This window comes from Coptis chinensis, chromosome 9, assembly GCF_015680905.1.
Source record: "Coptis chinensis isolate HL-2020 chromosome 9, ASM1568090v1, whole genome shotgun sequence".
Taxonomy (NCBI): domain Eukaryota; kingdom Viridiplantae; phylum Streptophyta; class Magnoliopsida; order Ranunculales; family Ranunculaceae; genus Coptis; species Coptis chinensis.
The window spans coordinates 81,049,902-81,066,031 of NC_141464.1; the positions used below are offsets into that span (position 1 = coordinate 81,049,902).

At 37.2% G+C, this 16,130-nt stretch overlaps 3 protein-coding genes across 7 annotated transcripts; 1 reads left to right on the top strand and 2 right to left on the bottom strand.

Moving 5' to 3' along the window:
- Nucleotides 1–3,075: 3,075 nt before the first annotated feature.
- On the bottom strand, nt 3,076–5,967 carry LOC147478602 (F-box protein At4g22280-like). Of its 4 annotated transcripts, none has more exons than XM_086585016.1 (4): nt 5,860–5,967; nt 3,831–4,685; nt 3,580–3,741; nt 3,076–3,483 (listed from the first exon to the last, which is right to left on the bottom strand). In XM_086585016.1, the coding sequence occupies exons 2-4, from the start codon at nt 4,677–4,679 to the stop codon at nt 3,205–3,207; spliced, it is 1,290 nt and encodes a 429-aa protein (XP_086441142.1). In that variant the 5' UTR covers nt 4,680–4,685; nt 5,860–5,967; the 3' UTR covers nt 3,076–3,204. The 4 variants fall into 4 exon arrangements, with proteins under 4 accessions (XP_086441142.1, XP_086441139.1, XP_086441138.1 ...); XM_086585013.1 differs by lacking the exon at nt 5,860–5,967 and adding an exon at nt 5,351–5,485; XM_086585012.1 differs by lacking the exon at nt 5,860–5,967 and adding an exon at nt 5,287–5,468.
- Nucleotides 5,968–6,008: 41 nt separating this feature from the next.
- LOC147478603 (uncharacterized protein At2g34460, chloroplastic-like) lies at nt 6,009–7,467 on the top strand. Its single transcript, XM_086585017.1, has 5 exons — nt 6,009–6,140; nt 6,214–6,396; nt 6,472–6,591; nt 6,677–6,949; nt 7,055–7,467. The coding sequence occupies exons 1-5, from the start codon at nt 6,009–6,011 to the stop codon at nt 7,220–7,222; spliced, it is 876 nt and encodes a 291-aa protein (XP_086441143.1). The 3' UTR covers nt 7,223–7,467.
- Nucleotides 7,468–8,092: 625 nt separating this feature from the next.
- On the bottom strand, nt 8,093–10,109 carry LOC147478604 (F-box/LRR-repeat protein At4g14103-like). Of its 2 annotated transcripts, none has more exons than XM_086585010.1 (4): nt 9,883–10,109; nt 8,934–9,781; nt 8,681–8,842; nt 8,093–8,590 (listed from the first exon to the last, which is right to left on the bottom strand). In XM_086585010.1, the coding sequence occupies exons 1-4, from the start codon at nt 9,911–9,913 to the stop codon at nt 8,276–8,278; spliced, it is 1,356 nt and encodes a 451-aa protein (XP_086441136.1). In that variant the 5' UTR covers nt 9,914–10,109; the 3' UTR covers nt 8,093–8,275. The 2 variants fall into 2 exon arrangements, with proteins under 2 accessions (XP_086441136.1, XP_086441137.1); XM_086585011.1 differs by having other exon boundaries at nt 8,934–9,778; nt 9,883–10,052.
- Nucleotides 10,110–16,130: the final 6,021 nt, after the last annotated feature.

A 16,130-nucleotide genomic window follows, 5' to 3' on the forward strand; every position in this document is an offset into this window, starting at 1 on the left:
CTCAAAAAAAAAAAGAGAGGATTTTAATTACTTGGTTGATAAAGTTCATGGGAAGATCAAGGGATAGAGAGCTAAAGTTCTTTTCTTGGCTAGAAAAACAACCCTCATCCAGGCTATTGTACAAGCCACACCTATTTTTACTATGACAACCTATCTTCTCACAGTTTCCACTTGTGAAAAAATAGATAAGGCCTGCAGAAATTTTTGGTGGCATGAAACAGAGGAAAGTAAAAGCATCCACACCATAGGGTGGGATAGCATTTGTTGACCTAAGGCCCAAGGTGGCTTAGGGTTCAGAAAAACCATAGATATGAATAAAGCTATGCTTGCCAAGTTGGTTTGGAAGGCTTTCACAGATAAGACTTCCTTGTGGGCAAAAACTTTTTTAGCAGTGTATGGAAGGCATTAGTTTGATGTCAAAGAAAACCCACCCCCTCATGCATCCTGGTTCTGGAAAGAGATACATAGGGTAGCAGTAACACTCACTGATGGGTGTGTGTGGAGTATAGGAAAAAGGAATGAGATTTCCTTGATGAATCAACTTTGGCTGTGTATCAACAAAAAGCTTGTTAACATAAGTGAGTTGATGCTTATGAGGCAAGAGCTTCAGAATCTCAAAGTGAAGGACATTATGATGGAGGATGGGAATGGCTGGGATATAAATAGGATTGATCACCTATTTCCTCCAGCTGTTACCAATTTCATCAAGCAAGTGATCATCAGACCTAAATATGGTGATCAGGATAAACTTAAGTGGATAAGTATTAAAAATGGTACTCTCAGAAGCTGATGGGAAATCAAGAGATAGCATAGTCCTCCTCTAGTAACATGAGGACTGTTAAGGCTATCTGGAAAACACCATTCAGATTTTTCTTTGGAAGTTGTATATGGGCAGCCTCCCTATTAGGGATTTGCTCAGTAGAAGAGGTCTGAAGGGGGACTTCTCTTGCCCCTATTGTGGAGAGGTCCAAGAGGACCCAGAACATCTTTTCTTTCAATATGAATGGGTTCAATCTATTTGGTTTGGCTCTAACATTGGGGGCAGAATGGAAGAAGTAGCAGGAAACAATGTAAGGGAGTGGTTGGACATGTTTGTTGAGTGGACCAAGGATCATGATGATGGAGTAGCAGAAAAAGGGATCTTAGCTATGATAATCATGCATGAGCTTTCGGAAACAAGAAACAAAGTGAAATTTGAAAGCAGAAACAAGAACAGAGAAAGTATAATAAGGACTTTTGCAATGTAGACTAGGGTCCTCAAGGCCTTCAAAGGAAATCAGGGAGTTGGGAATCAACAGTCCCATAATAGAGTTTCTATAAATTTAAATAAGTGCCTTAGTGAAAATTTATTTTCTGTTATTGAAGTAGATACAATAATAATAAGATTTGATACTGCTTTCTTCAGGAACACTGGAGATGCAGCAGCTGGAGCTATGGCATGGGGCAATGAAGCCAGTCTAATAGGAGCAGTTTCAAGGAGGTTTACGGCAAGGGATATAGAGGAAGCAGAAATAGTGGCTATAGAGGTAGCAGTAAAGCTAGGAGTACTGGAGCTAACTCTTTCTTGTTTGAGGGGATAGCAAGCTAGCTATTCAAAATGCTGTAAACTCTGTGGAATCAAATTTGTGTAATTGGAAACTTGAATGGTAGATGAGGTCTGTAAGTCTTTTGGATTTTATAAGTTCTATTGGATTAGTAGGGAGGTTAACAGGGAAGCCCATGAGTTGGCTAAATGGGCAGTTGAGGCCGGGTCAGGAGGTACACCTTCTGCCAAAGCTCATGATAGATTGTAGTGTGGTTCCTCTACTTCTAATATATGGATATGTTGTTAGCGAAAAAAAAAAAGGCTGAGCAAATAACTCAAATAAGCGAGAGTCATTGATATTCAAAATCTATAAATCATTTCCACACGACAAAGATGAAGATGAAAATGATGAATCATACTCATACCTCAATACAGTAACCCGCTAAAGTCATTTTGGCCACCTTGTGAAGCCCCATCATAATATTACTTGCAGTGTTTAATCTCACGGAGATTGCTAGCAGAAATGTTCACATCAATGATAGGATGCACACCATCTAGCTTGAGGAACTTTAGGTTAGGACCAAAGATTCTAAGCATATTATGATAATCTCACGGAGATTGCTAGCAGAAATGTTCACATCAATGATAGGATGCACACCATCTAGCTTGAGGAACTTTAGGTTAGGACCAAAGATTCTAAGCATATTATGAGATTCAAAACAGCAATTTTTGAAGAAGAGGGCAGCTAAAAAAGAGTCTGTTTGTCGAGTTTTCATTTAAAAAGCATAACTGTACTGTATTCGAGAACGATGCCATACAACTTGAGCATCCTTAAGGTTTTGCATGTAAACAGACAACATGGAAGCTTTTCTACATTTCCAAAAAAGACACAAAGATTGAGGTTTTGGAGATTACAACTCAAAGCGAAAGATATCCATTCATTGACATGAGTAGCAGATAACATTTCAAGGTCAAGATAAAAGAGTCAGTTTTTCAATAGCTAATCCATCATTGCAAAGAAGTGTTTGATAGACAAAATCCTTGAACTCTATTCTCCCAAGTGTATTTCTTTCACAACTAGGTTGATGATCTCACTTGTATTACAGCCACATCATTTGCTCACGGTTATGGGCAATAGATACCTTCCCTCGCGTTTCTTGTATATCAACTGTTTTGAGGTGCTCCAAATCCTCCAATACATCCATAGTTGATAGTAGACAATTCTTCCGATTGCCAAAATTCATGCACGTAAGAACATTGTCCTTTTTGCCAGAGCCAAAAATCAGGTAGCTAGAAACAATCGTAAGTTGCAAGTCATGTACCAAACACTTTTATCCCACTGTTGGATAATTAATAAGCCAGTCATACTACTAGAACCCAAACTTGATAGATATACTATTACAAAATCTATTACTTGCCATTTCACATTTCAACATGAGGTCTGGAAACTTCACTCTCAAATACAATGACCTTAAAATGGAGAGTAAGTCTAAAGTCTTGATCTAATTGGTTCATTTACAATACAGAGAATTATCATATCACCCTGCGAATTCGGAATATACTGATATAGCTCTTATTTAAGGCATCCAGATCTTTTACAAAATGTTAAAACTAGTATATAGGCAAAGTCATTCAGCAGAACACAGTACTGCACCAATACAAGATAATAGAAACAAAGCTTAACGAATTGAAATTACTACATCAGCAGAAGCTCTCTTGAATGCCATTATTCTTTCATTTATACCAGAAACATCTGTCATTTCGTGAGTGTACAAGATATTCATTTTCTCCATGGCATCTGCATTCTCAAGCAAATATTTCAGAAGGTCTAATTCGCTTTCGCTTCCTTCAAAATAATCATAGTCAACTATTTTAAGGTTCCTCAGGGATTTCTCAGTAGACAAGTCTAGTGCTTGAGAATATCCATCCATATTGAGCGTATGTGCTGATGCATGTTCCTACAACGTTCACATTGAGTTAAAACATCCTTTGGTTTTGATAAAATATTAGCATGTAAACAAAATGTAAATAACTTATTATGTTCCTACAATTACCGGGACAGCTACTTCAAGATGTTTCAAGTTGGGATAAGCACTTAGCAACAGAATTATCACTGGGACTAGACATTTCTCAGGGTACATATTAAGCATCAACCTTTGCAGGCTAGAACAGTATCTAGGCAGGCGTGGTAATGAATCTCGACCCCTGTATAGAAGCTGGGCAGATATCTCAAATTAGTGAGAATTATCATTATTCAAATTCCATTAAAATATTTCCGTATGACAAAGACAAAGATGAATCATACCTTAATGTAGCCCCTTAAAATCATTTTAGTCACATTGTGAAGCCCCATCACAATATTACTTGCACGGTCATAAAATACATCTTGGGTTGCAAAACCTGATATAAGTCCAAAGTTCACACTCAACAAAGAGGAGAGGGTCTCTGAACTGATATCAGGTGGACATCCCCAATAGTCAATCTCACGGAGATTGTTAGCAGAAATTTTGACATCAATGTTGGGATTCAAAGGAACAAACTCAAGGAATACTATGTTAGAACCAGAGATCTTAAGCGTACTATGGAATTCCATTAAGCAATCTTGAACATACAATTTTTCAAGAAGAGGGCAGCTAGAAAAGAGTCGGTTCATGGAGTTTTCATTAGGAAGCGTAACTCCAGTGAGCTTTAGAATTTTCAGCATGGGAAATTCAATAATTGAAGGCAATTCGATACTGATATAATTTAACTTCAACATCACTAAGGTTGTGCAGGTAAATAGACAACATGGAAGCTTTTCTATCTCCCCCCAAGAAAACACTGAAAAATTTAGTTCTTTAAGATTACGACTCAAAGCGAAAGATATCCAGGAATTGACATGAGTAGAAGATAAGTTGCGAAGATCAACACAAAGACTCAATGTATCAATAGATAATCCATCACGACGAAGAAGTGTTTGATAAACAAAATCCTTGAACTCAAATTTTCCGTGTGTTCTTTCGAAACTTTGTTGATGAAAATCCAAATGTTTAAGTGAGGAACATACTTTCCTCCATTTTCTTGAAAGAATACTGGTTCTTACTGCGTCTTCAAACCAAAGTAAAGACACTATTCGATTTCGAAGGTGGTCTGGCAAATCACTAATTCTATCCATTCTTTCCTGAAACAAAAACAATAATGAATAAATAAATAAATAATCCATACGCAAAATCACATCAAGTGAACACAAAAAACATTCCCAGAATTGCATAATCTAATTATCTAAGTGAGGAGAAAATAAATACAAAAGAAACTCCAATACCTTAAAGAGTTTCAACCAGAGAGTGGTGTGCAAGGACTAGGGGTAAACTCTAAAAAGATGCAAAATCCATTTCTTTTCTATCAGCTACTAATAAAGATAACATGACGGGATTGCATAGACTATAGAGCATCCCCAATGGTTCACTCAAAACACACTGCCTACTACATACTGATCCACTCAAAATGCCCAAAAACTATATTAAAACTCAAAATCACTGTGCAACCATTGTGTTAAAATATCAACCAAGATTATTGACTATACTTTGTTTTCAAACATTGCATAATCTCAGCACATTTATATGAAAAGAAATTCCGGGGTTATATAGAGTGATGATAAGTTTGCATATTATTGTATTCATTCTAAAAGCAGATAAACCAATGCAATCATATATATATTCAATAAAAGTTCACAGAGATTGATAGTTGTAATAATTAAGCACAAGACAAAGAAACTCTCCAACCTCAAAGGCTCAAACAAACGCAACTGTTGGTGGAAACCTTAAAACTACAGAACTGTGAACTCACCAGGCAACTTCCATTTCTATGGCGTTCCTATTGGGCTTTGGTGAACCAACGGCCCAACGGATGGCTTAGAAAGTTGGAAAACTGTATCACTGTACATTTGTACCAACAATTATTTGCTAAAAAGTAAAGAACTGAAATTTCCAATGAAGAGGTCCAAGTAAACAATAGAAAATAGACCCTGTGTGAAAGTTATCAATCAATGAAGAGGTCCAAGTACATGCACACAAAGAGACCATGCAATACTAGTGGCAATGTCAGAGGGATCCGACAAGCATTATTGCTTTGGTTTGCGAAGTTGTTGATAGAGTTTTGAGACTCAGTATATTAGAATAATAGACTATACACTGAAGAAACTGAAGGAAGCTTGGCCAGATTCAGTTACAGATCATGACATCATAGAAGGTTCTATTGTAACAAATAGTAAAAGAGTTTATACAGTCAACTGAATTTAATCCAAATCCAAGCTACCTATTACTCATACTGGTCATCTGTCAAGGGTCTCAACTTACAGATGGTCTCCATGCACAGCACTACTACTCAATATAGTATTATTTTGGCCATGATTCCTGCTTCAATTCTGTCTGAAGTCCGAACTCTACTTTTGGCTGTTATGAAGAAAGTGAACTCACGTGGCATTTCTGTAGCATTTGTCTAACTCATGACGTGCATAGATATCATTTACACGCAAAACCATGCCACCGCCCACCGCACTAGTTTATATTTATCTGCATTTCCCTACACAAATAATTCCACTTCTTTTAGACTAAGAAGCAAAACTACAACAATCAAGGTAAGATTTTTTTTTTTCCATGTATGTATGTATGTATTTTTGTTAGTACAAAACTGATGGGATTTTTATGTAGATGGAAGGAAGTAGTGAAATGAAGTCAAATACTAAAAGGAAGATATTTGTTGCTGGGGCAACAGGAGATACTGGTAAAAGGGTTGTTGAGCAGTTGTTAGCTAAAGGTTTTGCAGTTAAAGCTGGAGTTAGAGATATAGAGAAAGCCAAGAACATTTTTTCAGACAATCCATTTTTGCAATTTGTAAGTTGTTTTAGCTTTAACATTTTGGTTTTGTTAGTTGTTGAGGTTCAATATTGGATATTGGTGGACTTGTAGGTGAAAGCAGATTTGACTGAGGGTCCAGCGAAGTTAGCTGAAGCTATAGGAGATGATTCTGAAGCTGTGATATGTGCTTCAGGGTTTCGTCGTTCTTGGGACTTCACACAACCATGGAAGGTGAATTCCTCAATCCTCATATGCCAATCCAAGTTTTTGTCATAGAAATTGTGATTTACATATCTCATGTTTTCTGTACCTTCAGGTTGATAATTATGGAACAGTGAACCTTGTTGACGCTTGCCAGAAAACTGGAGTGAACAGATTCATTCTTGTGAGTTCTGTATTAGTGAATGGAGCTGCAATGGGTCAACTACTAAACCCACTTTACATCTTTATAAATGTATTTGGACTTATGTTGGTAGCCAAGTTACAAGCAGAGAAATATACTAGGAAATCTGGCATCAATTATACCATTATTAGGCCTGGTGCGTTGAAGAATGATCCCCCTAGTGGAAATATCATTATGGAGCCAGAGGTATCAACACCAATCCCTGCCTCTTCAAAATGTTCCTTTGTATAACCTTGTATATAATACAAAGTCAGATACCTTCATGTTTGCCTCCTTACGTAACCTTTGTAGGATACAATAATATCTGGAGAAGCTATATCCCGAGATCAGGTTGCAGAGGTTGCTGTTGAGGCATTGGATCTCCCAGAATCTTCATACAAGGTTGTGGAGATAGTTGCTCGGGCTGAAGCTCCGAAACGGTCAATCAAGGATCTCTTTGGTTCTTTAAAGCAACACTGAACTCTACATTTCCACAAGAAGGTCTGATAGTTATGTTATGTGGATGGTGTTCTGATATCTTCCGCAGTTCCAGCGTTTACATGTAACTCACTTTCTCTAATTTTCACTACGGAAATTGCTGTATATCTTAATTCACACTAGCGAGATGTGAAATTACTTGAGGTTTACAGTGTAAGTTCAGAAAGAGTTTTGAACTTTTAAGAGGAAGTACCTGAATAAACACACAGATAGATCTTGTTTCTTCTGATGAATTTTTTTAGCATACAAGTATCACCAGTATCTCAAGTTTCACACTAAACATTGGTCGAAACTCTCATACCTCAAACAACACAAATATTGGTCGAAACCTTGGAACTCTGAACTTCAAACAGATGCAACTTCCATTTGTATGGCCTTCCTATTGGGCCTTCGGTGAACATCAGAGATTTGGATGCTCAGGAGTGACTACAAAGTGCTTGCGAATTTAGAGGAGACTGGAGACATCAGTTCGACCAGTGCATCAACGCTCAACAACTGAAAACGAAACTAATGGATCCTATGTAGAAATTACTTGGGAATGACTGGTGCTAGGAGCACTTCACTGAAGGCGTGACTCGAGTATAGATAAGTGTGTCTGATGAAAGACCCCAGTCTGTGAACAAAATTCCCATCAAATGAAGAGTGAGACAGGGTCAAGTTTGTTCGTATACAGTAGCAATATTTTCTAACATCTTTCACCATGGTAATACAGATTGGAATAAGGATCAAGCCAGGTTTTCTCATCTAAGTTGGCCAGTTCTCAAACTCTAATCATATAACTTCACTATAGCTCCTAATAGAAGGCAGAAACTCATATGCCAAAAATTAAGATGAACAAACAATTGAAGGGTATACGAAAAATCTGGAACAAATCAACTGACTTGAAATTTAGTATCTGATGACAGGTACACTAATATATATAAACCAACCCGATTAACATTCACTGGACTTCCAGATCATTAACAAGAAGATAAATTTACTGAAGCTATTTAATCAACCAAAATAACATAGTACCAGACGATGATCAACCATATTTCAAGAGAATGATATTTCTGCACTCAAGGAAGCTTTGGTGAATGATGATATCTCTTCATTAATTCTTGAACGGCGTGAAACATCATCCTTTTTGCCATTTTTGCCAGAGTAAATGATATTCAATTTCTCCAAGATGTTCGCATTCTTGAGCAAATATCTCACAAGATCTAGCTCAATCTTACTTCCTCCAAAAGATTCAACATCAACTGTTTTAAGGTGGTCCAATATGTCCATGCTAGACCCCTCTTCCAATTGCCCCCCCTCTTCCGCTTGCCCTTGCCACAGTTCATGCAAGTTGAGCCGTCTTGTAGGTTCCTAAGAAACAATGGTAAGTTGTAAGTCATATACCAACTGTTTCCCAGTAAATATAAACATGTATAAACCAAATGATGTTTCCATATGTACCTTGACAGATATGCGAAGATGTTTCAAGTTGGGATAATTCCTCAGTAACAAGATTACCACTTGGACTTGTTCTTTAGAAGGCTTCACATCAAGCTGCAAATACTCCAGACTAAAACAAGATGTAGGAAGACGTGCCGAGGAACCTTCATTCCGGGAGAGAAGCTGAGAAAATGTATAAAACTAAGTGTAAGGTATCAAATATTTGTAATCAGTACGAGTTTTCAACATGATAAAAGAATAATATGAATCATACCTCGATAAAGCAACCTCGTAAAACCATTCTGACAACATTCTGCAGCCCCATCAAAATAGCACTTGCACGGGTATAATAAATTCTCAAAGGAGAGGTAAACTCAAAGTCCACATTCGACAGAGAAGATAAGGTCTCTAAACAAATCTCCGGTGGGTTACCATAATACCTTATATTACAAAGATTGCTAGTAGAAATTTTGACAGGAGGCAAATAAAAAGATAACACTGTGACGGACTTTAAGCTAGGACTGGATATCTCAACTATACAGCTCACATTCATATCCTTGAAACAGCAATTAGATATGACCAATTCTTCAAGAAGAGGACAGCTAGAAAAAAGTTGTGCAGTTGAGTTTTCATCAAAAAAACGAACAAACTTAATCTTGAGAGACTTCAACTTGGGTAAACCAACCATTGTAGGCAATTGCAAGTTAACATATTCCAATGTCAACATTCTTAACGTTCCACAAGTGAATAAACAACATGGTAGCTTCTCAAAATATCCATAATACCCAGCTATATCAACTTCTTTAACATTATGATTAACCGCGAAATAAATCCATGAATTAACATTAGACATAGATATAGCACCAATATCAATATAAATACTGAACTTATCTATATCTAAACCACCATGAAGAACAAGTGTCTGGTTAACAAAATCCTTAAACTGTCTTTTACCCCGTGCCCATCTTTCAAACTTTACTTGATCAAACTCTATATTAGTAAGTGATGTACAAACGTTTAGCCATTTTTTTGATAGACTAGTTGTTTTGATTGCGTCTTCTAATGGAAGTAATGATACTATCCGGCTTAGTATTGGTTCTGGCAAGTTGCTGATCATGTCTTCTGTAAAAAAAAAATATGGACATGTATTAATTTTAGGATGACACACACACGTTGTATGGATTAAGGAAGAAAGTAGTTGACATCATATACAAAGTACTTACTTGTTTGTTGAGCTGAACAGTTCCCTTTCATTCTTGAACAATGAGGTCAACGATGCATCACTTTTGTTCTACAGAAAAAATATACCCAGCGCTGTTCATGGGCTGGTTTTTGGTTGGGCCGTGGGCTGGAAACATGATAATTTGATGTACATACTAACTTCAAATCTTCAAATCTTCTAGCACTGGATATTCAGAATGTTATGGGGGCATGGGGGAAGTAAATTTGATTTTATCTATGCTCAACCTTTTGATTTTATCTGATTATGGCCGGGCCTGCCCAACCCTAATGCTTTACCTCGAGGTCCTATCCTCAAGTTGGGCCAATGGTTAAATCTTAAATCTCGAAGCTTGATGCCCCTCAACACTCTCGAGAGGGCTTGAATGTCAAACGTGAGGGCCGGATATTATGTTATACATTTGATTTATAAAATAAATTTAGAAACATTAGTTAAAAATGACAAAATCGAATGCACTTCACAATTAAACTTTCAAATTACTAAAATAACTTATTAAAATTGTATTAGTCAATTAAAATCAATTAAATTCATTTTATAAAATATTATAATGAAATTATAAGATTGACAAACTTAATAAATAAACGTTCTTTTAAGTGATTTTTAACATATTAATGTTAAAATGAAATATATTGTAAAAAAATTATTAAAATATATGTAATAAATGTTGAGGGTTTAATGAGGGCCGGACTTGAGGGAGGACTTAAGTTTCAAAGTCTAGGCCCTTACCCTCCTCCCTCAAAGGCTTGAGAGTTGGATAGGGCCCAGCCTACGAATGTATGAGGGCCTCATTTTGAGAACTTTTTGGCCCATGGGCCGGGTCAGGGCGGGGTGGGCTGAGAGTTTGAGGGCCATTTCGATGATAAGGCAGTACACATAATAAGGCAATACGGAAGCCTTTCAAGTTTTAGAGGAATTCCTAGTGAGCAACCCAGAAGCTTGCATTGAACTCATTGTGGCGAACAGGAAAAGCGGTCCATGCATATATATGTCCATAAGAGAATTTTACCACCGGAGACGGATAGATTGAACTTCTTAACACCTGAGCCATCGTGAAGTATGTTTGATAAACAAATCCTTAAAATCTACCCTTTTACTTGTTTTCTGCGCATAATATTCTTGGTTAAACTCCATTGTTTTGAAAGAATACTAGTTCTTACCACATCTTCCATTGGAAGAAAAGAGACAATGTGACTACGAACCTGTTCAGGCAAATCACATATTCTAACCATCTTTGCTTTGAAGGAAAATACAGCTCTCTCCCAATATTTACTCTCTATAACAGACGAAGCTCTTTGGAAACCCTATTTCTCATGCTTGGGTGGGTATAACTTATAAGAGGCTGCTTACCTATTCTAAGCAAAACACACTTCTTTTTTGGAGAGAAAAAAACGTTTAATTTGCATCACCATATACAGTATTCCAATTTGTGGCAGTGCTCAAATTTTCACTTCTATAGATGGTAACTATAGATGATGGAAATTGGCAATCAAAGGATTTGGGCCACTAGAGCGGAAGATCATATGGGTGTGGACTTGTGGCAGCTGCACAATCAGTTTCACCAAGTAATTTGGCATATGCCGAGCAGAGCATACCCACTCGACACCAAACTCAGATTCCTGGTTCTGTCCCTGGCACGAGTACTTTGGCAGTTTGGCATAACCAGGAATACAGGAATCACAATATTTGTTTTGCAAAACTCCGCCAGGGTTCATAGAAATGGTGCATCTTTCATAAATACTTTGGCCCAGAGTGCATCAGTTTCCTTCAATATACTTTTAATAGTAATCCTTGGAATCTTGTAACTCCAGCTGAATTATATAGCTATCGATATCCAATGCAACAATTCAAATATAACACCATATACGAATTTGAGATGCGGTGGTGGCCTGATGAGAGTCACTCCTAACTTCCAAGGTTAGGCACCAGGGGCTAAGATACAAGGGAGAGAGTCAGCCAAAGCAGTAGACAAACAGAACACCAGAAAAGAACAAATGTCCAAAACACGCTTAGACACCTCGATCCAGCCATAGGAAGTAGATATTAATATAACCTGCTAGAATTCCCAACCATCTGCGGAAAAAGAAACCTACCTCTAACAAGAACAAAGGAAAAAAAGCGACTTATTGTAGTCCTTACCAAGTGCAACATGCAAAGAGAGGAAAAAGAAACCCAATAAACTCCAAAGATAACCCCAAAGTTGCTATTTTATTTCTAATTTTTCTTCTGCATGGCTCAAGAAACAGGCATACATATCAAACCACACAAGGAGGCCAACAGGGCCATAGGGGAAAACACGAGGTAGACAAATCGTTTCACCACCAAAATCAGAAATGGTGTCCGCCCTTTTGTTCTTCATATCAAAGAGCATGTTCTTGGCATGGAGAAGTAGCAACAAGATGCTAGGATTCAATGGGTGAAAGGCTCTAAAAAATAAGAAAGCCAAAGAGTTTCCAGGAGACACTCGTACATGTTCAGTGTGTATTTCAGACACCATCTAACTTGACAGGTTAAGTCTTCAATGAGCTCCCATATCTCTAAAGTGCATGAAACATCATAAGCCATACATTGGATAAATCCTCGTGGCTCACCCAACTGGAGCTATAATGCAACTTTAGATCGTGGGTGCCTGCAGTTGCTTAACGTTTGGATTTGAACTGAACACTGCAAAGTGTACAATACTTGAATAATATAATCTTGCTTCCGAACAAACAATTCCCCTTTCACTAATGACTGTCTTTGCGAAGAACGGTACAATGACGGAGAATGAGCCAGTACTGAGTCGATATCCTATACACTCACCTGTGTGTGAAGAGAATATTTCCACATCAAAATAACAATAACAAGTTTCATCATCCTTTGCTAGTAAACCTTGAACCACTTTGTCCGTCACCCAGTCTAGGCAAGGGTAACTGTTACCTTCTAGGCAAGGGTAACTGCTACCTTCACATATAAATCCTTCTATTTGACATAGCAATCCTTTCTTGGGAGTTTCTGGAAAAAGGACCAATTGTTTTGTGACTGAATTGCAAACATAATAATACAAGTGGTCTAGGAACGCTTTCACCTAAACCCATATTTGCTCTCACAAAATTCAACCAATGCCTGACACCCTTCTCCAAACAAGAGACGACTTGTCTTTTCCCTTCCACTTGATGGCACAAATTCTGGTGAAGCAGGATTGTGACAACCATCAGAAACTGAGTCCTTCCATATAGAATCAAACTTCCGAGGGACAGAAATACTTCATAATCTTTTCTTCCATCCAATTTTCAAACTCAGTAAGGCACCAAGCAAAGGGCTCAGAATCCCACAATGACCATAGGAATGGACCATTGCCGCTTCTATTGGCGAAAAACTAAATAAGGTTCTCAACCAATACGGATCAGATTTCGGCTCATTCTCATTAAGAATTTGCTTCCTAGTCCCTTTTTTTCTTTTTCTTCTTCTTTTTCACCGTTCTAGGTTCCTCTTTCTCCTTTTTTTTCTAACTTGATTCCAAAACATTTTTAGACACCCTTACTAAGAGCTGATTTGATCAACCCCAAAACTTTTGCATCCCTTACACCCTTCTCCAAACAACCCATCAACATATCTACTCTAACATTCTCAATCCAAACCTGGGAAATGCATCAACCACCACTATATCTCACCAATGGTAAGAGAAGTTAACAAATCAAAGACAAAAGCGAAGCAAAAAAAAAAAAAACTATTCAAGGACTAAAAAGATTAATGACGCAGTTATTTTCTTGATAGCAATGAAGCCGAATAAACAACCAGGGTAAAGGGGGGACCAATTTGTGCCAAATAAACAAGTAGGGGGTAAAGGGGGACCCCAAGAACGAAACAAAAAAGTAAAAGCCAGTTGAGTACCTTTTTGCGAGCAAAGGGTGGGTTGCGAGACAAGAAAACATCCAATGTGGAAAGGGGAACCTGTTAACAATAATCAAGTAGTAAAAGTTGTTGAGATGAGAAGTGAGTGGAGTTGAGATGAGAAAATCAGGAACTTATGAAGTCAGACAGCAGACAGCGAGAAATGAAAAAAAAACGGTATGTACCTGTATCGAGTTGAGAGAGAGGAGATATCGAGTGAGGAGAAAAAGAAGAGGGTGCGAGAGAAAAAGAAAGAGACTGGCGCGAGAGAAGAGTGAGAGAAATCAGTTTGTGCGAGAACGAGAATGAGGACATACATAAACCAACCAAAAGCCTTTTTGGGCCACATACCCCCCCGGCCCAGAACGTTCGCTCCGCTCACTTGATTACAAAATGTGACAAGTAACAAGCCAATAGCCCAACACTCTTCATTTCTATGATTCTATCACAGATCCATTGGATTTACAGTAGTATACTAGTGTCACATGGTGTGCCTACCGCCCTACCTATATTCGGGTTTTGCAAAACATTTCATAATATAATCATAAGATACGGATTCGATTGATTTCTAGAAGAAAGTTTATAATGCAGAGAATATAAAATGAGACAATCAGTCAAGGGCCCTAAATAAGCTTTGGTTAACCATAGAAGTTGAACAATACAACAATACTGACCAACAAGGATGCTCACAGTTTTGGTTAACCATAGAATCTTTCAATTCTACTTAAAGTCTGAAACTTCCTGTGGCCAACGAAAAAGAAAATATCATGAATCTTTCATGAAACTTTCGGAAATTTAGTTCCTTGATTTGATGTTTATACAAACAACCCCAGAAATAAGTTGCACCATGAAATGCCTATGTTGATGAACTCTTATAGAAAAGAAAAGATTAATAGAACTTAAAACTTATCAGGATAATATCCCATAAATTTGCTCCTGGCTCCTTTTTCTATGGGATACGGGCAAACATTCACAGTACAGTATGAGCAATATTTTCCGTTGTCGGTGCCATCCTTAAATACTGCAGTATGTGCAATATTTGCTGATATCTCATAGAAAAAGGAACTGCCATTTGGTATTTGCTTATACCATAGGAAACGGAAGTGCCATTTGGTCGTCAAAGCGACAATTTCACCCAGGACGAATCCAAGCAGTTGGAAGCAAAGAACAGTTGTCTGGTGTTTACTTAAATTTGAGTTTAGAATATATCAGACCAATCTGACATTTTTTCTTATTGGTAATGAACTAACGATAAATAGGGATTAAGCAGACCAGGCAATATTTTTACTATTTAAACAATTATGAAAAGAACACAACTTCAGTGAAGAAGTCAAGTCCTAGACTCCTAGTGGACATCTTCTGTCAGTGCCTATTCTTAGCAATGACTTCCCGATGTTGAGCCATATGCCCGTTACACATTCCCCAGGACAGACCTGACTCACATACGGGGAAAACATCATTCTGCAGGACAGACCTGACTCACATGAAGGGGCAAAAAATGGGCATTTAGGACACAAGAATTCTGACAAAGTAAATATACAAATAACATGTAAAAATGTCCAAAATTAAGTGCATTGATGACAAAGTAAATATACAAATAACATGTAAAAATGTCCAAAATTAAGTGCATTGAAAGCTAACATGCCTTGAACAAACAAGGCACCAGAAGGAGAGTGAAATTAGAGTTTTCCTTCTTTTTCCTTTACATTCACATTGAACCAAGTCGTACAGAATTAACTCCTGGGTGAAACACAACCTCACAGAATGTAAGAAAAGATAATAAAACAACTGTACAAATAAAAACAAGTTTAAAAAGTGGTTTTATATACAGCAAAAATATATCTGGCTGTACAAAAGAAGTAAAAAAAACGACATTAAATCAGTGAAATCACAACAAAAAGTTGTGTACTAAATGTCAATCCAATGTCCCTTAGATACTTATCACTAAAGGAATACTAAAATTTTAAACATACTAAAGGTTCTTGAAAACAAAAACTTAAGAAAACTGAAACAAAATGGAAAATGATAGAAAAATAATAATAAGAAAAAACAGATTTTAGAAAGGAATTATTGATTTGTAACAAAATAATGATGAAATAAAATAACTCCTTAAAAGAAATGTTACGAAAAATTCTAGGCCTGCACACAACTCCATGTGACTTAGAGAACTTAGAAACAGGGCTAGTGATGCTGAATAAGAGAACTTATAACTACTGTGAGCATCTACTGTTCCAAAAGAATTTGGGGTTGGTTAGTAGTTAATACTTCCAATCAAAAACCTAAGAAGGTGAAAAAGAAATATTAAAAAAGAAGAAGAAAAGGAATAGAGATGGGAAGCAGAAAAAAACGTTGGAGTTCAGG

What these genes read in the sequence shown, in the direction of transcription:
- LOC147478602 (XM_086585016.1), bottom strand. Translation starts at nt 4,679, where the DNA reads ATGGATAGAATTAGTGATTTGCCAGACCACCTTCGAAATCGAATAGTG. An exon ending in TTTTAAGGGGCTACATTAAG is followed by an intron (nt 3,742 to 3,830) that starts GTATGATTCATC and finishes ATATCTGCCCAG; the next exon opens with CTTCTATACAGGGGTCGAGA. An exon ending in ATCTTGAAGTAGCTGTCCCG is followed by an intron (nt 3,484 to 3,579) that starts GTAATTGTAGGA and finishes TGAACGTTGTAG; the next exon opens with GAACATGCATCAGCACATAC.
- LOC147478603 (XM_086585017.1), top strand. Translation starts at nt 6,009, where the DNA reads ATGACGTGCATAGATATCATTTACACGCAAAACCATGCCACCGCCCAC. An exon ending in ACAATCCATTTTTGCAATTT is followed by an intron (nt 6,397 to 6,471) that starts GTAAGTTGTTTT and finishes GTGGACTTGTAG; the next exon opens with GTGAAAGCAGATTTGACTGA. An exon ending in ATATCATTATGGAGCCAGAG is followed by an intron (nt 6,950 to 7,054) that starts GTATCAACACCA and finishes TAACCTTTGTAG; the next exon opens with GATACAATAATATCTGGAGA.
- LOC147478604 (XM_086585010.1), bottom strand. Translation starts at nt 9,913, where the DNA reads ATGAAAGGGAACTGTTCAGCTCAACAAACAA. An exon ending in CTGTTCAGCTCAACAAACAA is followed by an intron (nt 9,782 to 9,882) that starts GTAAGTACTTTG and finishes TTTTTTTTACAG; the next exon opens with AAGACATGATCAGCAACTTG. An exon ending in ATCTTCGCATATCTGTCAAG is followed by an intron (nt 8,591 to 8,680) that starts GTACATATGGAA and finishes ATTGTTTCTTAG; the next exon opens with GAACCTACAAGACGGCTCAA.